The 22,525-nt window shown below is 44.1% G+C and overlaps 1 protein-coding gene across 4 annotated transcripts in view; it reads right to left on the reverse strand.

The window, feature by feature from the left end:
* Window positions 1-20,789: 20,789 nt before the first annotated feature.
* Window positions 20,790-22,525, reverse strand: part of smg7 (SMG7 nonsense mediated mRNA decay factor) — a 64,475-nt gene continuing 62,739 nt past the window's right edge. For all 4 annotated transcript variants that reach the window (XM_080726172.1, XM_080726173.1, XM_080726171.1 and 1 more), the window contains exon 25: window positions 20,790-22,120. In XM_080726172.1, coding sequence (XP_080582298.1) covers window positions 22,007-22,120 — 114 coding nt within the window. In that variant the 3' untranslated portion in view covers window positions 20,790-22,006. The remainder of the gene's footprint in view (window positions 22,121-22,525) is intronic.

The following is a 22,525-nucleotide window of genomic DNA, read 5'->3' on the forward strand; positions in this document are numbered from 1 at the left end:
ATGAAGACAGTACGGGGAAGCAAAAACTCCAATCATTGATTAACATGTGATGCAACCCAGTCAGACAGTAAATGTTGAACCAGTAAACATGTTGCCTTATCGTCCACTGTGATCATGTTATATATTGACTGTGCATGTTTACCCATACTGCTTTACGGTATACTGTATTTACTGTACCGCTTCACCTCTGTTTCTGTTTCTCTGCTGTGTTTCATATTGCGGTGCTGCTGTGACGCAGGATCACTAATGTTGCAAACCGCATCTACCACATTTGGTAGGCCTAGGTCAGGGGTCGGCAACCCAAAATGTTGAAAGAGCCATATTGGACCAAAAAACCCCAAAACAAATCTGTCTGGAGCCGCGAAAAATTATAAAAGCTTTATATATCATCGTTGTCGGGTAGAAACCTTGTATGTCCAAAACTTCATTTTGTATTTATGAAAACCCTTTACTTTGCGTAAAAAAACATACAAATTTGAGATACAAGGTTTCTGCCCGACAGTGACGATAAAAAAATAGTTAAAACAAAAAAAAAAAATTTTCCATTTTCATATGGAAATACATTTCATTGTATCTCGGTTGCGTTGTAAATGAGTGCTTGCTCTCAATTGTATTTCCGAGTTTAAATAAAGGTAACAAACAACCATTTTCATACATTTTTGAAAAAGCTCCAGGGAGCCACTAGGGTGGCGCTAAAGAGCCGCATGCGGCTCTAGAGCCGCGGTTTGCAGACCCCCGGCCTAGGTCGAACAAAGTGGTTTTGAGAATCTAATTGTAATCTTACAGGAGGAAGTGCTCGTCGTACGTTGTGTCTCTGAACAGCACTGACGATAACACTTTGAACATAATTCATAGTGACCATCTCGGGGTTCAACCATTCTGTCGGGTGCTGGTTTACAATTATTCTAGAACCCCCAATGAGTCTATCATTGAGGATGGTTCTCTCTGTGTCTACTGCAAAGTCACATTCATACACATAAACATCAGTGCCTTGTCGTATAAAGCCATTTCTCCTGTGCTCATCAAGTCTCTCTAGGTTATTCCTAGTCGACATGCCGACTTTTATACATTCTTTTATTTTACCTTCAACTGTTATCTGCGTTGTGAAGCAATATATATAACCTTGAGTTACTTCTATGTCCTCAGAAGGATTGTAGTCACTGTCTGAAGTGTCAACCGCACTGCAAACGCTAGATGTTTCAGACTGATGTTCTATATTTTGACCACTCGCATATGAAAATCGACTCCCCAGGCCATAGCCCAGGCCAAAGGCTCCGAGCCCGGCCGCGATGCCGGCAACCAGGAACGGCAACGGCATGCCTCCACCTCAACAGGATCCTCTGGTTGAAGTAAAGTTGAAGATGAACACCTTGATGGGAGAAAAAAGTAGTAAATACATATAAAACAGGATCTACCTTGATCCTTATGCCTAAACATTTTAGGCATTTTGTAATATTTTGAAGGAAAATAATAATAGTTATATATATATATATATATATATATATATATATATATATATATATATATATATATATATATATGTGTGTTGTAACGGTTTCCACTTGTATTCGTGCAGGGGTGCCAGGTAGACTCTGTCTACCAGAGAAATATTTGATTAGATACTTCTCCTTTTTTATATATTTATGAGTTCTTCCTCATCTGGAGTTTAAACCATGTGAATACCGCACAAAGGATTTATATATAAAATATAACCCTTGTTGAGAAATAAACCAACACCACACTTTGACAATTCGAGTTCAGTTCACTTCTTTAGTGATTGAAAACAGCCCAAAGCATTCAACTCATCATCATCAAGTTCATCACAATTCAAAACATAACCCAGATCAGATCATCAATGCAAAACAAACCATAAACCAAACAATAAACCAACAGGAGGAGATCACTTTGCAAAACAAACAGAAGAAAAACAAAAACAAAATGTAGTCAGCTCACTCACAGAACCTTGGTTACGTACAAGTTACGTTTCAACCCGAAAACACACTGGAACGTAACACAGCATTGGCCGTGTACAATAGAATTCAATGAATGAACAACAGGTCTTTTAATAAATGAATAACTGTCCGTCCTCCGGAATGAACGCACGGCGCGCACGCACGCAAGCACGCAACGCAAGGCGAGACAATGCAAAGTCAATGTCAATGTTCCTCCACTTCACCGAGGAAGTCGGCAGGTTCACACAAGTCAAAACGAAATAAAGTTAACTCTCCCAGTTAGGATCGATTCAGACAGGCATGCATGAAGAGCTCAGATGAGTGAATTACCGTCCTGCGCAGCAGTGATGATGAACGGGATCACGGGAACAACTCCATTGGTGGCGGCGGCGTTCAAGTTCACGGCCAAGCAATGTTGTTCCTCGTTGAACAACACATCCTCCAGCGTCGCATCGGGCTGTTGTTTAATGCTCCGTGTTGGGATGCAATGGCTCCTCTTCCGCGGGGTTTAACGTCCACAACGGCCGGCCTAACGCACACTTTTTCACGGGCTAAACAAACAGCATTCACGCTGTGTGTAGAGGGTCTGACTTCCTCACGTTCACAGGTCCAACGGCGCTCACATCTCAAGCTCGCGCCAGGCGCAATGACAGGGCATTTAAAGTCAACGTCACAACGATGACTGCAGGTTGGGAAACGGACGGCTCGGGGACCATTTCGGGCCGTCACACTCCTCCCCCCCTGAAAGAAGTAAGGTCCTATCCTTACGTATCCATTAATTCATTTTCCATACCGCTTTGGGCTCCTTTTCCTTAACTGGTAACGAGAGGTCGGTACTTTAGCCACCAGCAAACTTTCCTCCTCTTCATCCGTATTCACAGACTTCTCCGCTGAGGGGAAAACAACTTTAGGTTGTGAGACTTCTGGGTCCGGGAAGCCAAGAAAAGTCTCCTCGTCGCTTTCCTCCTCCAAGATATCCAGAACTTTCCTGCGTTCCATTTCCTCCATTTCCTCTGCCGAGGGGTAACAGGCCTTAAGGCGTGAGACATGGACAACACGCATGTCTTCACCTGTGTCTTCCTTAACCGCTCGGTAGTTCAGAGGGCCTAGTTGCTCCACAATCCTATATGGACCTTGCCATTTAGGGGCAAGTTTGGCTGCGAAGGATTTTTCCTTCTTGGAATACGGATGGGTTCGTAACCACACCCGATCACGGACCTGGAACTGAAGTTCTCGTCTCTTCTTGTCGTAGTTCCTCTTCTGTTTGACTCTAGCTTTTGTCAGGTTCTTATCGACAAGAGCTTTCAAGTCATGAAGCTGAACTACCTGGTCGTAACAGGCAGAGTCTGGAGTAGCGTTCTGGGGTTGTAGAACCAGGTCTAAGGGTCCGCGAAGAGGACGACTTAGGTTCAACTCTGCAGGTGTGACTCCAATGGACTCGTGCACTGCAGAATTAAGAGCAAAGCGGAACTCATGAAGATGCTGATCCCAGTGTTTGTGCTGGGTTCCTACGTAAGAGGCGATCATGGTCTTCAGAGTTCGATTCACTCTCTCAGTGAGGTTCGTTTGAGGGTGATAAGCTGTGGTCAGCTTATGCTTCAGGTTCCACCGTTGGCAGGTCTCCTTGAAGAGGTCTGAGACAAACTGAGAACCTCTGTCTGACAAGATGAACTCTGGTACTCCCCAGCGTGTCAAGATCTCCCTTGTCAAGATGTTAGAGACAGTCTTTGCTGTGGCTTGACGCAGACCAAAGAGCTCTACCCACTTAGAGTAGTAATCCACGAAGACAAGCAAGTATTCGTTCTGCTTTGAGCTCTTCGGGAATGGACCCATTATATCCACTCCTAGCATTTCCCAGGGTTGGGAGACAATGGTCTGCTGCAACATGCCCGCAGTCTTCCTGCCTTCAGGCTTATACACTTGACAAACCCGACAGTTTTTGGTGTAGGTCTTGACATCCAAGCTGAGGTTTGGCCAGTAAAGCAAGGCTTGCAGACGTTTGTACGTTTTGAATCTGCCCAGATGACCTGCTATTGGGTGTTCATGGAAGTGTTGTAAGAGTGATAAACGGAAGGCTTGTGGGATGTACACTTGGTAGAGGGTTCTGTGGGGTAACTCCAACACACGGTAGACTTTGTCTTCGATGATAGTCAACTTTGTGGTAGAGTTGAGGACCTGTTCTCCATCTTCCAGGATTTTCTGGTAGATGGCTTGGATTTCTGGATCTTCCTGCTGGGCTTTCCAGACGGTCTCGTCTGAGACAGGAAAGTCCTCCTTGGGTGAGTCTCGTTGACAAGACAGCACTGTAGCACAAGTAGGTGGAGATCCAGGGTGGACATAGTCTACCGGAGCTCGGGATAGAGCGTCAGGGACTGTGTTGTATTTCCCCTTCCTGTATTCCACTGCAAAGGTGAATTCTTGTAAACGAAGTGCCCACCTGATGAGTCTGGTACTGGGGTTGTGCGTTTTGAACACCCACACAAGGGAGGAATGATCAGTGACGACAGTGAAGAACCGGCCTTCAAGATAGTATCGCCACTTTTCAAGTGCCCACACAACAGCAAGACATTCCTGCTCTGTTGTTGAATAGTTGCGTTCAGCTCGGTTGAGTGTTCTACTGGCAAACGCCAACACTTCTTCAGTACCAAGTCCAGTCCGTTGAGCAAGTACTGCGCCTAGTCCCACATCGCTGGCATCTGTATATACCACAAAGGGTAAATCAAAGTTTGGGTGTCCTAGTATTGGTGGGGTGACAAGGTGGTGTTTAAGGGTGTCAAAGGCAGCCTGACATTCCGCTGTCCATTTAAACTTCACCCCTTTCCGCTTCAGAGCATTCAGAGGGTCGGCTACTTGCGAGAAATTTGGCACGTACCGGTGGTACCATCCGGCCATACCTAAAAATCGTTGCAGAGCCTTGAGATTGGTTGGTACAGGTAAGTCCTGGACTGCTCTGATCTTTCCAGGGTCCACTTCGATTCCTGTGGCAGACACAATGTGTCCAAGGAACTTCAGCGAAGTCTGACAGAAGTTGCTCTTTTTCATGTTGACAGTTAAGCCAGCTTCCCTCAGTTTGTCCAATACCTCCTGGAGGTCTTTGAAGTGTTGCTCTCTGGTTTGAGAGTAAATGATTATATCATCGAGATAAACGAAACAGCTTTTCCCCTTCAGCTCCCCCAATGCCGTCTCCATAAGTCTTTGGAAGGTAGCTGGCGCGTTCTTCAGCCCGAAAGGCATAACTTTGAACTGGAACAGGCCTTCTGCACAAACAAAGGCAGTCATGTCACGGCTAGGTGGATCCATTTCAACCTGCCAGTATCCACTATTGAGGTCAAGAGTGGTGAAGATGACTGAGCCAGACAAGGAATCCAAGATCTCGTTGATGGTAGGCAGAGGGTAAGCATCGTTTTGGGTAACACTGTTCAACTTCCTGTAGTCCACACAGTACCTGTAGTCTCCTGTCTTCTTGGGGATGAGGACAACAGGAGAGGCCCAGGGCGACATGGACCGTTCAATGATGTCTTTGGCCAGCATATCCTGCAGAAGTTCATGTTGGATGCGGAACTTAGCTGGAGACAACCGGTATGGTTTTTGCTTGATGGGCATATCTTGGGTGATGTGGATTTTGTGCTTCAAAAGCCCTGTGCGTCCCAGCAGTGATGTACACACATCAGAATTCCTGCGCAGCTGATCCAACAGTTTGAACTCTTCGGACTGTTCCAGCTGAGCTCTCTTTACTGCAAGTTCAAGTAGATCAACTGGTTTGTCCTGGCTGGGCAGGAAGGGAGCAACAGCAGAAAAGAATGCGACAGTGGGCCGCCAATCTTCAAGTTTTGCCCCTTCTGACAAGAATGAATACTTTTTCCCCGGGTTGTGAGGGAACCAGTAACAGTTGTGTGTGACATCCATCTGGATACCACTGAGGTACATGAAATCAAGTCCCAACACAGCAGGGAAAGCAAGAGTTTGGGGAGGTAGAATGACTGAAGGAATCCCATAAGTCTGATTATTCAGTCGCAGTTCAACCTCACTCCATCCAAGAGGTTGCTTGGCTTCACCATCAGCCAGATACAAAGGACCTTCAACCCAAGGGTGAAGTTTCTGGTTTTTGCCCTTCACTTCCTTCCACAACTGCTCATTGAGTAGAGTGTAGGACGATCCAGTGTCCAGGATGGCCTTTCCTGTCCACTTTCCTACAGACAGAGGTAACACCAGCTGACGTGGTATTGGTCGATGAGGTGGAATTATAGAAGGATGAAGATAAGCATTTTCTCTGGGTCTTTCAGGCTGAGTCAAAGAACTTAGTGTAGGTGGGTGCTGAGAGTTAGGATTAGATGATTGTGTTTTATTTGAGGATTTTTGGTTTCTGGGGTGGTTGGGTAGCAGAGAGTAACAAGCCTCTGGGGAATGTCCCTTCTTGTTACATCTCCAACAGAATAGTCCAACATTGGATGCAGACTCGGACTGAGAGGATTGAGTTTGGTTAGTTTGGTTGGGTTGTTTGTTTGGCTGCTTGTTTGAGGGTTTGGTGCGCTGTTCGTATTGTTGTTGCAATTCTCTGTCTTTTTCAAACTGCTGCCCCAGCCGAACAAGTGCATCAACAGTAGTTGCTCGCTCTCTGAGTTGGCTGGCAAGCAGAGGATTGATATTTTTGAGAATCAACTTGATGACCTCATCCTCCTGTATTTCCGGTCTCCAGCGTTTACACAGCGAGTAGTAGCTGTAAGCAAAGTCTCGGATACTTTCCTTCTCACCTTGAACTCTGTTTCTGACTCTGTCGGCCAACTCGTCAGTATAGTCCTCAGACAAGAAAGCAGAAGAAAACTTGCGTTCAAAGTCAGGCCAAGAGTGAGTGTTGAAGCGTACCACATTCCACCAATCTCTAGCGGTTCCATGAAGCACATTTCGTAATGTGGCAAGCAGTTCATCATCCGCAAGAGGATTGAGGGCAAGGAAGTCGCGACACCTCTCAAGGTAAAGGAGGGGATCAGGAGTGTCATCCATTTTCCCAAAAGTAGGAAACTCCAACTTAATGGGCAGTTTAAGTGGCCGTCTACACACCTCTGTGTGTGCAGACGCATGAGCATCAGAGCCAGAAGGAATGGCAGAAGTGGTAGGTGATGGACTAAGAAGGTCCTGGGTTTGAGGACCAGGATGCATAGTGGAGTGCATCCGAGAGGGCGTGGTCGGAACTGGTTTGGGGTTTTTGGGGAACAAGGCCTGTTTTCCAGAGGGCGGTGCCGAGGTGGTCACCACAGAAACTGTTTGCTGTGACTTTTGCTTGAGAGTGGTCATGTCGACAGACATGTCCTTTAACAGTTTGCTGCATTGTGAGAGCTCCACCTGTAAGTGCGCTACTGCATCCATCAAAGGAGTAATTGTTGCATTTACTTCCTCGAGAAGCTCTTGGTGGTTGTGTTCTTCCTGTAGGTGGACTACTGCATTAATCAAAGGAGCAATTGTTGTATTCACTTCCTTGAGAAGCTCCTTGTGGTGATTTTGCAAGCGCCACTGAACGGCAGATGTGAGTTGGGTTCTGTGGTAATCAAAGTGTTTGTCCATAGCAATAGTTATTTCACGTTGCACATTTTGAGTCAGGGTGTCCATTGCATTTTTAATCTCCTCATTGGGTGAGTCTTCCCAAAAGTTTGGCAGATTGAGGTGTTCTGTTACGTTGGTGAACTCCATATCGACTGCTGAATGACTGGTCCTTCCTCCTGGATCTAGCACATTCCCAGGAATTTGAAATTCTCCAGATTGATGGTCAGGTTCTCCATTATTTCCATTTTCCAGCTCAGAATCAGAATCTGAATCATTTGCAACCAGAACAGCCGTATTGACGGGATGGTTTTCACTGTGGGCTTCGTTGCTTGTTGGATTATAAAATGGGTTATAGTAGGTTGAGTGGGTTGTTACATTTTGAATGGTTTCCATGTTTGCTCCATTGATGAGTTGATTGTCGACTCCATTGTTTGATTGATCGGTTGGATTGATTGTTTGATCGTTTGGATTGATTGTTTGATCGGTTGGATTGATTGTTTGAGTGTTTGGATTGATTGTTTGATCGGTTGGATTGATTGTTTGAGTGACTTGATTTTGTTCCATGTTTGGCTGAGTGACTTGTCCTTGATCCATGTTTAGTTTTATTATTCTCAATGTTTTATTTGTCCCATCTGGGGTGCCACTTTTATGTAACGGTTTCCACTTGTATTCGTGCAGGGGTGCCAGGTAGACTCTGTCTACCAGAGAAATATTTGATTAGATACTTCTCCTTTTTTATATATTTATGAGTTCTTCCTCATCTGGAGTTTAAACCATGTGAATACCGCACAAAGGATTTATATATAAAATATAACCCTTGTTGAGAAATAAACCAACACCACACTTTGACAATTCGAGTTCAGTTCACTTCTTTAGTGATTGAAAACAGCCCAAAGCATTCAACTCATCATCATCAAGTTCATCACAATTCAAAACATAACCCAGATCAGATCATCAATGCAAAACAAACCATAAACCAAACAATAAACCAACAGGAGGAGATCACTTTGCAAAACAAACAGAAGAAAAACAAAAACAAAATGTAGTCAGCTCACTCACAGAACCTTGGTTACGTACAAGTTACGTTTCAACCCGAAAACACACTGGAACGTAACACAGCATTGGCCGTGTACAATAGAATTCAATGAATGAACAACAGGTCTTTTAATAAATGAATAACTGTCCGTCCTCCGGAATGAACGCACGGCGCGCACGCACGCAAGCACGCAACGCAAGGCGAGACAATGCAAAGTCAATGTCAATGTTCCTCCACTTCACCGAGGAAGTCGGCAGGTTCACACAAGTCAAAACGAAATAAAGTTAACTCTCCCAGTTAGGATCGATTCAGACAGGCATGCATGAAGAGCTCAGATGAGTGAATTACCGTCCTGCGCAGCAGTGATGATGAACGGGATCACGGGAACAACTCCATTGGTGGCGGCGGCGTTCAAGTTCACGGCCAAGCAATGTTGTTCCTCGTTGAACAACACATCCTCCAGCGTCGCATCGGGCTGTTGTTTAATGCTCCGTGTTGGGATGCAATGGCTCCTCTTCCGCGGGGTTTAACGTCCACAACGGCCGGCCTAACGCACACTTTTTCACGGGCTAAACAAACAGCATTCACGCTGTGTGTAGAGGGTCTGACTTCCTCACGTTCACAGGTCCAACGGCGCTCACATCTCAAGCTCGCGCCAGGCGCAATGACAGGGCATTTAAAGTCAACGTCACAACGATGACTGCAGGTTGGGAAACGGACGGCTCGGGGACCATTTCGGGCCGTCACAGTGTGTGTGTACCCTGCACAGCATACACACACAAACACACAAACATCACGGATGGTTCTGCATACCTTAGTCCCAGAGATCAGTCAGGAGCAGAGTGGTGTTGTGGTGATGGTTTTATAACCTGTTCAGAGGGAGGGCCCACATTAAAACCAACACACCATAGGTCATATTATGATCTCAGGGCATGAGATAAGATTTACATGCAAACGCTATCAAATGGTTTATTATGTATTGAAGTCATAAAAAGAACAAAATACAAGACACCGTTTCAAAGGTCCTGTATCCTAAAATTCATTATTGTTCTTTTATTACGACCGCAGGTCGCAGTTTACTATCAAACCGTCACATCTTGACCCTATCTGTACTTACGTACGTATAATGGTTTATTATGTATTGAAGTCATAAAAAGAACAAAATACAAGACACCGTTTCAAAGGTCCTGTATCCTAAAATTCATTATTGTTCTTTTATTACGACCGCAGGTCGCAGTTTACTATCAAACCGTCACATCTTGACCCTATCTGTACTTACGTACGTATAATGGTTTATTATGTATTGAAGTCATAAAAAGAACAAAATACAAGACACCGTTTCAAAGGTCCCGTATCCTAAAATTCATTATTGTTCTTTTATTACGACCGTAGGTCGCAGTTTACTATCAAACCGTCACATCTTGACCCTATCTGTACTTACGTACGTATGTGTAAAGCTTGTCTTTTTTGTTGATTGACTCTCATGCTCTGACATCACTGTGATATCAGGGGAACCAAATCCCTTTTATGCCCATACAGTATAAGGAGATCCCTGTGATGCCAGGGGATCCAAATCCCTTTTATAGGACATATATACATAGATGGAGATCCCTGATGTCATCAATATTAAGCCCATATCTGTGAATATCTATGGGTATATTGGGGTCTCAATATGCTGTATGGGTAAATGGTCCAATATACATCACTGACCTAACCCTCGCCCTTTATCCCACAACCTTAATTAGAATCGCCCCGTGTGTTTGTGTGTGTGTTTGTGTGTGTTTCCATCTGTATAATTAGAATCGCCCCGTGTGTTTGTGTGTGTGTTTGTGTGTGTTTCCATCTGTAACTCCACGTTCAGCAGTTGTTCAATTGTCTAAAAAACATAATACAAAAATCAATAACGCATGTACCTTGCCCAACATCAACTTTATCACCTTCAGATGTGTCTCTACTTCTCATAATCCCCAAATGTTTAAAATATTTTCCCAAATTTTGGCCTGTAGGCGGCTTTGTCCTGTGATGCGATTTACATCACAAATGGGCGTCACCAAGCAGCGCACTCCCAGTCCGGGGGCAATTCCAGAGAGAGCAACATCACAGTCTGTCTGCTTCACACCAAGGGGGACTAACAGGCACACACACAAAGGGGCCAGGCCCCTGCAGGGGGCTGTAGGCTAGTTGTATATTAAGTATAAACATTAGGAGATTGCAGGCTGAGGTCCTTTAGTATCCAATTCAACTTTAGTCGGGGGCGTTAGGGAGCTAACATGGTCATTCTGCACAGATGTAGCCCAGGGCTTGCTCTAATGATTCAGCTAGGGCACCCGAGTCGGCGACCTTCGGGGTCGCCACAGCGGCCAAGTCAAGTTGGGCTCCCATTGACTTTCAATACAGGAGGAAAATACCCAGAAAAACATCTGCTTTAAGTAGGATGTGAGGGGTCTAACTAGGGGTCTGTCATGATTCTGAATCCATTGCAAGCATTTGTTTTGCATAAAAAAACTTTCCTTGGTCTAAAAACAACCTAACCCAACTTGATTATTGTAAGGATTAAAAGCATCTGCTAAATGTGTAAACTGTAAACCCTAACCCTGACCTCACCAACCCTCCCGTTGTTGTGGAACAGATGGGATGTAGAAAAAGCGAGATTTCACAGTGTGTGTGTGTGTGTGTGTGTGTGTGTGTGTGTGTGTGTGTGTGTGTGTGTGTGGTAGTAACTACAGGAAATCAAAGGAGCGTTCTAAACCAGATCAAACTGGTTCGTTCTTTTGATGCCTCACAAAGCACTGGTTCTCAGCACTGGTGTGCTCAGTGGCGTCAGTTCAGAAAAAGCTAAGGTATGGCAACATGACTGGTGTCTTGCATGCGCGCGAAGACACCAGTCATACCTTAGCAACAGGCATGATACATTTATTTGAAGAAGTACATTCAATTTTTTCCCCCTTTCTACGGTTTCTTGGGCTGGATATGGCAGCCTGGAACGGTTGTTCAAGTGCAGCTAAACTTGTCATGTTAGTAAACGTGTCACAATTAACAATAATGAATTGCACCTGTGCAGCTGACCTGCGGAACCTGGGAATATACAGTACCATTTTGTCAAGATGGGGAGAATACAAGTGTGGGGAATAATTATAATACCTTGTTAAAGTGACAATTTTTTAAAATTTTGCATTTGTAGTTATTTTACTGTAATTTAACAACATAATAACCAGCACAGACAGACAAAGAGACATTCATGGATTTACATTTATAAAGTAACTTTTATTTTCCCCCCTGGACCCAGGGTATGGCAGCTGCATACCCCTGCCATACCCAATTGACGCCCCTGGGTGTAACTTTATCTCTCTGCGTTGTGTGAATTGGAGACAACCTCTGTTTAATTCTGACAAAAGACAGAAACACACACGTCTCCAAGTGAGTGTTTTTTCATGCACAAGAGCAAGCTCCTTTCTCTCTTTTAATGCGGAAATACAGAAGCAGGCAACAATCCTTATAAAACACTTTACCTGACAAGACAGCACAAGTGCTCCTTTCTCTACAACGTCACTGTATAAGTAATTTGTAACTTCAATTATTAATGTGTTTCGCACAGAACGATAACAAAAGCCACAAACCTATTTTAATGGAGAAATACAGAATGAAGAGGTGGAGGTTGTGGCAGGACATTTATACAGGAGACAGTTAGGAGGGGACTTAAAGGAGCTGTGACCACTAATACACTATTTATACAGTATACAATGGAGAATCATCAGGTATATGCCTATGCACTTATAGTATTTATGTAATATGTTGTGTAATTATACACACTTATTGTGACCGTCAGATCGCAGTTACTATCAAAACCTCCGTCACACTTTTGCCCTACTCATATCTCCGCCACCGTTGCCCCTATCCATGCCAAACTTTGCACACACACTCCTTGCCTGCCAAACCACAACCTCCACCCCTGAGTTCTCACATGGCCCTCTTCTAGCACCACCATCAGGCCAATTTTCGCAAAAGCAAAACACATTTTTTGGACACAGATTTTGCCCTTAAATCACACAAAGCGGTAAAGAATATCTCTAAAGTCATGTCATCAACATGGATCTGTCCCATTTCCCATATTCCCTCCTGATTGGCTACCATTGCCTTCTAAAGTTTGTGTATGCGACCTGACAGTCGCTTATCTCCCGATTAGGGAGTCTTACTGGTTGTATTACTTTTATTATTTTAATGAGTTGAATAATATTCAGGGGTTGACACTAAGGTCTCAGAGGCACTTGCCCATCGGGCAAGTACAGGTCATGTTCTACTTGCCCGAAGGTAATGCCCACTTGCCCGAAAAGTAAATCGTCCATTATAACATGATAGGTACGATTTTAATTACCGCTCAATTCTTTGCTTATTTCTTTACTTTCTGGGGCTGTGCGATAAAATGTCATACCTCAATACCTCCAAATCCAAATACCAAATACTTTAGCTATGATTGAATATGTCTATGGGTTCACACTTTTCATTTTTTATTTTTAAATGTAGCAACAGTAAAAACAGCACATTATAGGTAAACAGTGCTCTTATTTTACATTCCACAGACCAGAAGACACAGCGCACTGGCCACGTTCAGGTGTTTAGACAGATATCTGGTGTTGTGTTTATAGACGGTTGTGTCCCCTCTCAAATGAGCACTTGCCCTGTCGGGCAACCCGAAAGCCAACTTCACCTGCCCTGACATTTTATTTACCTGCCGGGGGCAGGTGGGCAAGCCTTAGTGTCAATGCCTAACTTGATATTTTGCTTACAGACTGGCAGGTTGCTGATTTGAAAGGAATTTGGAATGCTGAACATTACCTGAGCCAGGGTAGGGAAATGGGTTTTTGGGAGGGTATTTGACATTGGAACACACATTGTCAACTATGGCCTAATTGTTTGCTGTGCCTCACAGAGCCTCCGGGTCTAACCAGGTTGAACGGGGCAGGTTGCCTAACCAGATACACAGCCTGTGTTTATGCAGTGAGAGCGATACATACAGTATATTGACGGGGTATGTGTGCATTGGTATTTCATATAATATAACGTACATTGTTTATAATGAACTATAATGAATGTCTTTATGGAGGGTAACCAGATGCATCTATATCTCTTGTAGGAGAAGAACCATTCACTGTTTTTGTGCACACAAATATGTACTGTAGGCTGGTAGTAGTGATTGGGATAATATCTGTCGGGCTATGTACAGTATGTACAATATTGGGGTGGAGTGACAAAGACATACTGGGCCATCCTTTCATTTGTTTGCTGTGTTTATCTGGTTTACTTTATTTACTCGAATTACTTTATTTATTGTATTTACTTATTTGAGTTTTGCGTGTTTCTATGATTTGATTTGTTTGGTTTGCTATGTTTATTTAGCTAGAGGCTCCAGTAGGCCCTGGAACTCACAACCCATACCCTCATTGCTCTTTACTCATTTGCCCTTGGGCTTAGTTCCATTTTAAGGTTTCATATTGCAGATTAACGCCTCTTCCCTTCTGTAATTTAACTATTTAATACTTTTGCTATTTGTAATAAAACGTGACACTTTTGGTACATCAGCCTCTGGTTCTGTTCATTCTGAACCCGTACTGGGGAACCTAACCTTGTTCATTACCTTGTCTAGCATATACCAGTGGGTCTCAACCTTTTCAGGCCGCGGCCCCCCAAATAATCATATTTCAACTGGGGACCCCCCACCCTACCAGCACTAAGAGTTGAGGGAATATATCATGGTTCTTTTGTGGAAATAGCAGATCTACATGCTCACAACGCCTCACTTTGCGAGGCGTTGTGAGCATGTAGATCGGCTATTTTCACTAATTTCTGCCTAATATTTGACAATTTGGCCAATGTTTAATTAGTCATTTTAGAGGTATTAAAAAGTCCTTAAATTGTCACTGTAGAAATGTGCAGATACCCTCTATACACTTAAACTGTATGTTGGGTTTGTTTACTGTTGAGAGAGAAAACAATGTTGCACATTAATTTAATCATCTGGGGACCCCCCTGGGGGTCCCGACCCACAGGTTGAGAACCACTGGCATATACAGTACAGTACATGTTTAATATGTTTATAGGATCCCTCACTCCTATTTGTGAGGGTGGCGTTGTCAGTACATAATTGAGTCCTTTCTACACATAATAAATTACATTTCCACTCACTCTGTTCACACGTATTAACAGCAAAATGTCCGTCTTCTCTCTGTGTGCGTCGTGTTCGCCATCTGTCTGTCTCTCTCTTCTTACTGTTAAAACAACTCAAAGAACAAACAACAGAAACCTTTCTCTCTGCCTCGAAGAGGAGGGAGGAGAGACAGTTCCTGAAGTCATGTGACTTACAGTAAACTGCAGAGCTGTGTGTGTCAGGGACGTGCTGGGCCACTGATTCAGCCCGGGAAAAAGAGTTGCAGAGGCCCTCATTGTGCGCTATAGAGAGAGATCTCTCTCTATAGCGCTGCTGCTACTCAAAGATTTGCCATTTCAGATCATGACAAGTGACAAGCCAGTGGGCCAATTACTGTGCATGAGTTATATTTCGTTGTTGTCGGGTGGAAACCTTGTATGTCCAAAACCGTTTGTTTTGTATTCATCATTTTAAAAATGATTTAAACTAGTGAAAACAGCCGATCTACAAGCACACAACGCCTCGCACCGCGAGGTGTTGTGTGCTTGTAGATCTGCTGTTTTCACTACTTTTGTGCGACGGCCTTGTATGATGAAGCAGGGCTTTGCTTTGCGAAAAAATGTACACATTTGAAACTTGGAGATACAAGGTTTCTGCCCGAAAGTGACGATTTACTTTGTTGGCCGCCCAGCCCCCAAAATGGAACGAAGGCCGACATTTTATTTAAATTTGTTTTCCTAATGGCCGGCCTGGACCGGCCGGGAATGAACCGCCGTTCGGGAGTTGTCCCGCTTATCCCAATGGCCAGCACGTCCCTGTGTGTGTGTAAATACAGGATATGGAAAGGTCGTTCCAGGCCACTCTGTTGCATGACAGTTTCATGGAGCGGAAAGAGCAGATCTACAAGCTCACCTCGTGTTGTCAGCGATACGCTGTGAACCTGTAGATCTGCTCATTTCAGTACGCATCACTGTGGTACCATGAAGTATACATCTGAGTATAATGTGATCATGAATCAATACTTAAGTATTTATACTTTATACTCTACAACAAACTAAAGTATTTATACTTTAATAATCAGGTTTTAGGAACACCCAGGACAGTTTTTGAATTTCTTCATTCGGTATTTAGATATTTGATATTCATTTTCTCCCATTTTCCCCCTTCCAGGACCTTCCTATACAAACCCATTATTAACTTCAAACTCCATTTTAACCACGATGGATTCAATGAAAACAACGGTCCTTTTTTCTGGTGACTCCTGAGCAGACCTTGTTTTTTTCAATAACTTTTTTTTATATAATCTTTTATTGTATTTAATAATTGTAATTTCCCCAAAAGATTAATAGAAATAAAAATAAAAAAATATCGAGAAAAAAAAAAAAAAAAAAAAAAAGCCCAGCCTGCTCACGTATTCGGAGGGTGTCAGGTCCTAGCCTCGCAGCAGCCAGAGTCTGGGAGTTCTCCATAGACAACGCATTACACGATGACGTAGTTACTCACTTTGACTGACAGGTCCAGTCAGTAGTCATCAGCGCATCAAAACATCGTCAGGAGAACATCAAATACGTCTTTTCAAGACAGAAATTCCAAAGATGCAAACTGTTGTTCTTCTTTAATTTCTGAGATTCCGTTGATTTCAGATAAAACTTCGCTTAATGCAGCTTTTATTTGCGTTTTGTGAACTCACGTCGGGTATGGGGACCGCCATGTTTGTTTACAAAATGTGAGAGCTGCAGCAGCCGCTCGACCAATCAGGAGCGCCGTGAGGCGGGTTGCTCCAAATGCAGCCTTTTGATTGGAAATTAGAACGCAAGTTCTCATAAAGAGACTGGATGGGAGGACCACCAGACCCAGAAAGGAAGCACATTGGTGATGACGGAGCTCAGGATGGCCTGCCAGGCTAGTCAGGTCCTGCCAGTGGCAAAGACAGTAGATTGTCAGGGAATTTGCAGAACATTGAGCTTGTAGATCAGCTATTTTAGCTGTTTTTATGACCTTCTCTGACTTTGAAGTTTACATTTCTGCTTGGATTCTGCTTTTCAATGGAGTGGTTTCTTGACATTTGCGAGTTTCTGCAAAAATACTTTCCATTCTCCATAAAAATTTGAAAGACAAAACAGGTAAAAGAAACCTGTGGGGGAAATACCACAGGTATTGAATACTGAAGAGTTGAAACAGCACGTCTTTACATTTAACTTTATTTTAGGAACACAGATGTTTACTCAAGAAAATGTCAACCTTTTTGAAATAAAACATAAAACTCAGTTGAGAGGCATATTTCTGCTGGCATGTGACTTTTTTTGTCGGATATTATATTTTGTTTCACATACACCAAATGTGCATTCTCAATGTTATGCTGGAAAAAAAAGTAACTCAAGTTACTTTTTCTATTTAACTTGAAGTTACATTTCTCCAGGGGTATAACTTTAACTTGATCTGATCAAGTTACTGCCATGGTGAGTTACTTGTAACCAGACCTGGAATTTCGTCATTTTAGGGGCAAGGCCACTAGTCTTTGGCATTTGGTGTTGTCCATTTTTTTGAGGGCACAAAGGCCAAATGTCAGGGCAGGAAGGCCATCAAATAAAACAAGATTTTAGTCCATTGAAACAATTTGTTGAATTTAAGGGTTAGGGATGATAACCTAATCTGCAGTGAAATAGATAAATGATGACATTTACAATCTGATCCATGCTCAGCCCTGCACCAATTAAAGTTACTGGATTGAGTTTAAAGACGGGGACTCGGGAGTTAAGATTTCAGAATCTCAACAAAAGAAAGAGACACTGGTGTTAACACATATTGACCAGAAAGAGAGAGCAGAAAGTGGTACAGTTAGCTGGGGCATTAAGGCCACTGTGGCCTCAGGTGCCGCGCTGTAAGCTTGTAGATCTGCTATTTTTGAAAAGTTGTGAAAATGTGGGCAAATGTTTGAATATGTGTATTTTTTAAACTAACATTTCTAACTCAAATGTTGTTTCTGGGGGGCGGGGGGGGTCCCTGGAACTAAGTATTTTAAGATGGAGGTCCAAGGCCAAATACATATCATTTTGGGGATCCTTCACATGAAAAAGTGCACTCGGTGCTGTGAGCTTGTATATCTGCTATCAAAATAATTGTGTGGGGGCCCGCAGTGAATCCTTGTATCCGGGGGTCCAGAATTTGGTGCGATGCCCCTGCAAACACACACACACACACACATATATATCACAGTAAACACACACACGTAGTGTACATCCCATCTTTATTTCCAGTGTGAGCAGACAACAGAGACTGCCTCTCCACATTCAGCGCTGTGTGACGTACAACTCTTTTCTGTCGTTATTTCTCAAAGAAGACGCTTCTAAATGCAACGAGAAAAAAGCACAGAATCACACGGAAAATACAGACATGTCATTGTTGGAGTTGGCTTTTTAATAAAAGGCTTCTCTACGGGAAAATAAAAACATCCTGTTTTCTTCTTTTTTTATCCCCTTCCCCTCCCCTCCCTTTAAGAACCGTTTAGGCCTAGAATTATTGAATGCTTTAACCAGTGAAAAATAGCAGATATACAAGCTACAGCGTGGCACCGAGGCGCACGCTGCGAGCTTGTAGATCTGCTATTTTTGAAAATGAGTGCAAATCTTTGAATATATATATTTCAAAGCGAATGTTTGTAACTCAAATTTTGCTTCTGGGGGGGACCCTGGAACTAGATATTTTGAGATGCGGGTCCGTGGCCAAATACATATCATTTTTCACATGAACAGGTTTGAGAACCACTGACATAGTAGTCTCTCAAGAACAGACTAACTGAGCTCCAGTTGAAGTGAAACGGACCTTTTCTTTGACGATGGCTGGCCAGATTGCTGACATAGAAACACAGGGTTATTCAAAAAACCTTAGGATTCAAAAGACACTTATAGAATCGGGTCAAAATTCATTTTCAAGTTTTTTCAAAAATATTTTTCAATAGTTAAAGCATGAAATAATGATACACAATAATGTGTACCCGTTCTAAATGGGTTGAACGTCTTTCTTGCTACGGAGCTTTCCTATGGAGCAACCTGCTTATCATACTACATTACCAAGGGGTCTTTGTGGTCGGGCTGTATGCTTATCAAACTACATTACCCAGGAGGCATTGTGGTTGGGCTGTATGCTTATCACACTACATTACCCAGGGGTCTTCAACGTTTTAAGACAAATGAAGCAGGGACCCCCCCCCCCCCCCCCCCACCCCACACACACACACACACACACAACCTTGTCAAAGATTCCATAGTGTTTCATCGCTTGCCACAATCACAATCATTCGGGTATTTTGGATTCACGTCAAATTTGTGTTTTCAGATATTTAACCACTTCTACCATCAATACTTCTCCCCTCTACACCAAACCTCTCTGCCCGAAAATAGACGATCTGCAAGCTCACAACGCCTTGCAGCATTGTGAGCGCGAGGCGTTGTGAGCTTGTAGATCTGCTATTTTTTGGCCAAAGTTCTCAGAATCTGGTTAAGAACCTGGCTAAAAAGGAGATTTTCTTTTTTTCTTTCTATCACACAAAGATTCAGAGGACCGCCCCTAGGGGGTCCTGGACCCCCTGTTGAAGACCCCTGCCTGACATTACCCATTCATCAGACTACATTACCCATGAGCCTCCGTTGCTTGGTTGTAAAGGCCAGCACACTCTTACAGACTGGTCACCATGGTTACCCCCCCTCCCCCTTCTGGTTTAGCAGGTTAATAGTAAACAGTGAGCTAATCGATATACAGAATAATATGAATAAAATAACGGATTAAAGAGGGGAAGGGGCGGGGGAGGGACTGACCAACGTGTGTGTGTGTTTGCTGGGAACTGTAGTTTTACAAGACGAGCCCCCCCTTTATTTGTAGTCTTTAGTGGTTATTATGGATAAAACACATTCTCTGAAAGCCGGTTCCAAACCGGTTTCAGCTGGGACCAGACCAACCCAAACCAGTCCCCGTCCGTCTGTCTGTCTGTCTGTCTGTCTTCTATGACTGAGCCAGCAGTTCCTGGACCAGTTCTAACTATAGGATTACTGTAGAGCTCTGGTTCCTACACCGTACGACACAACCATGTGTACTGTAACAGTACGCTTAATAAAAACACTGAAGCAAGCAGAGAGAGAGAGAGAGAGAGAGAGAGAGAGAGAGAGAGAGAGAGAGCGAGAGAGAGAGAGAGCAAGAGAGAGGGCACTTTTCCACCGGCAAAGAACCGGTTCTGGTTCTTTCTTCCAGCTAGGTGAGCTTTTCCACGAGAACCGGAGTTGGTTCCGAACCGTAAAAGTTGGTTACGAACGGGAACCAAAAAAATCCTTGGTTCAATTCTCCTTTTGCACAAAGTAGTGCAATGCAAGATAGAGGGCGCCAGATCCCTTTGAGTCACACCCTACCACTACTTCCTGTTCATCCACAGAGCATTGATTCTAGTCGTTTTCTCCATTAGATTAAAGTGCTTTGTATTACTTGTCAAAATACATTTTATTTGTCCGCCTCATCTTTTTACCATCCCAAGTAATAAAAGTTGAAAAAAGTGAAAAGAAATCTAATGGAGAAAACGACTAGAATCAATGCTCTGTGGATGAACAGGAAGTAGTGGTAGGGTGTGACTCAAAGGGATCTGGCGCCCTCTATCTTGCATTGCACTACTTTGTGCAGCCTGGTTCGCAAAAACGAACCATGGTTCCAAAGAAAGTTAAGGGCACAGGTTCTTGAACCAAGGTTCTTTTGGTGGAAAGGGCCCCCCCAAGAGAGTTGAGAGAGAGAGAGAGAGAGAGAGAGAGAGAGAGAGAGAGAGAGAGCAAGCTGTTTAAAACTATGTAAAAAGGCAGGACATTTTAAACAGAACCAAACAGTAACTGCAGGTTAAGCTAGCAGGGATACGTTTACGCTTTTTTCCTTTTTTTTCTCCTCTCTCCTCTCCTTTTATACTCCAAGTCAAGGAGGAAAGTACGAGAGCTGAAGCCCTACTTTTTATCAAGCTAAAACTGCTACCAACGAATCACAAAATACAGTATTTGTTTTTTTATTAATAATAATAATGATAATAATACTACCCCCCCCCCCCCCCCCCCCCCTCTATGTTTTATAAGCCCCGCCCCCTCCCCTCGACCAGTCCAAACCGCCACTTCCTCCAGTTAGCTGCTGGGACTCTGATCCGACCAATAGGATTTTAGGATCTCCCTCCGATCGACCAATAGGGGAGTTAGGACTCCCCCTCTGATTCCGACCAATAAGGAAGTTGTGATGTCCCTCCAATCGACCGATAAGAAGTTACGATTCCCCCTCATCCGATCGACCAATAGGGAAGTTGCGATGTCCCTCCGATCGACCAATAGGGAAGTTGTGATGTCCCTCCGATCGACCAATAAGAAGTTAGTATCCCCCCTCCGATCGACCAATAGGAAGTTGTGAAGTCCCTCCCATCACGGACCGACAGGAAGTCGTCGTTAACATCTCTCTCCCGTTTTGGACCAATAGGAGGTCGTTATATGTCTCTGATCGGAACCAATAGGAAAGTCACTTCCGCCCTCTGATCGTCCAATCAGGAAGTAACAACAGCTCTCTTCTCTGGTGCCCCCCCCCCCGTGCACGGCTAGTGGATAGGCACACGTAAAAAAAGAAAAAACTCTTAAACTCTTACGTCCTTTTCTTCCTTCAATCAGCCAATCAGAGTCATCCTACACACCTCCAGGTTAAAACAAACATCGGATAAGATCAGTTCGCGTTTTGCGACGTAGTCCGGGTCGACCTCGCGTGCGGTCCAGAGGGAAAGCGCCGCGCCGCTTCAAAACTCGACGAGCGGTTTTGTCGCGACTCCCAAACCCCCCGTTCCAACCCCCGAAAAAGTTCCTCCGATATGGGAGAGAGAGAGAGAGAGAGAGTGGTAGAGAGAGAGAGGACTTATAAGGGCGTATATAGAGTATCTGTGTAAAGACGCGTGGCCCGGTGGGCGACGTTGTGTCTAAAGACGCCCAGCGGGTGGCGCTATAGCTGGCAGAGTGTCAGCGTTTTTTTTATCTCCTCGTCGCCAACAGAGGAAAGAGGAGGAGTCTGGAGATTAGACGGTGGAAGAGGGAGAAGGTTTGCTTCGCCTTTCCCCCTCCGGAACTCCGCCGTACGCTAACGGTTCCATACCGTTACGTTACGTTTACCAACGTAGCTTCGTTGGTTTGCGGTTCCGTTTTCCCCGGCTGTCCTGGCTGTGTTGTGGAGCCGGTTTCTGTCGTCTCATCAAACGTTTTGGTTTGTCTTCGTTTTCCCGCCCGTCACCTCGGGGTGGGTGGGGTTTTGTTTGTGGTTGGTTGTCGTCGTGGCGACGCCCCCCTCTCCTCAGTGGGGGGGGTTCATGTTGCCGTGGCCGCGCTGAGCCTTCTGCTTCTGCTGCATCAGCAGCTGCTCCAACGCAGAGGGACCAGGCTGCATCATGGAGCTGGACCAGATGGACTGGAGTCAGAGAAACACAATGCAATACATGTTAAATACATGGAGCTGGACCAGATGGACTGGAGTCAGAGAGAAACATAATGCATAGATGTTAAATACATGGAGCTGGACCAGATGGACTGGAGTCAGAGAAACACAATGCATAGATGTTAAATACATGGAGCTGGACCAGATGGACTGGAGTCAGAGAGAAACATAATGCATAGATGTTAAATACATGGAGCTGGACCAGATGGACTGGAGTCACAGAAACACAATGCAATACATGTTAAATACATGGAGCTGGACCAGATGGACTGGAGTCAGAGAAACACATAATGCATAGATGTTAAATATATGGAGCTGGACCAGATGGACTGGAGTCAGAGAAAAACACAATGCATAGACATTAAAGGCCTAGAATTA

The sequence above is a fragment of the Nannobrachium achirus genome (genome assembly GCF_963921795.1).
Source record: "Nannobrachium achirus genome assembly, chromosome: 5".
NCBI classification, from domain to species: Eukaryota; Metazoa; Chordata; class Actinopteri; order Myctophiformes; family Myctophidae; genus Nannobrachium; species Nannobrachium achirus.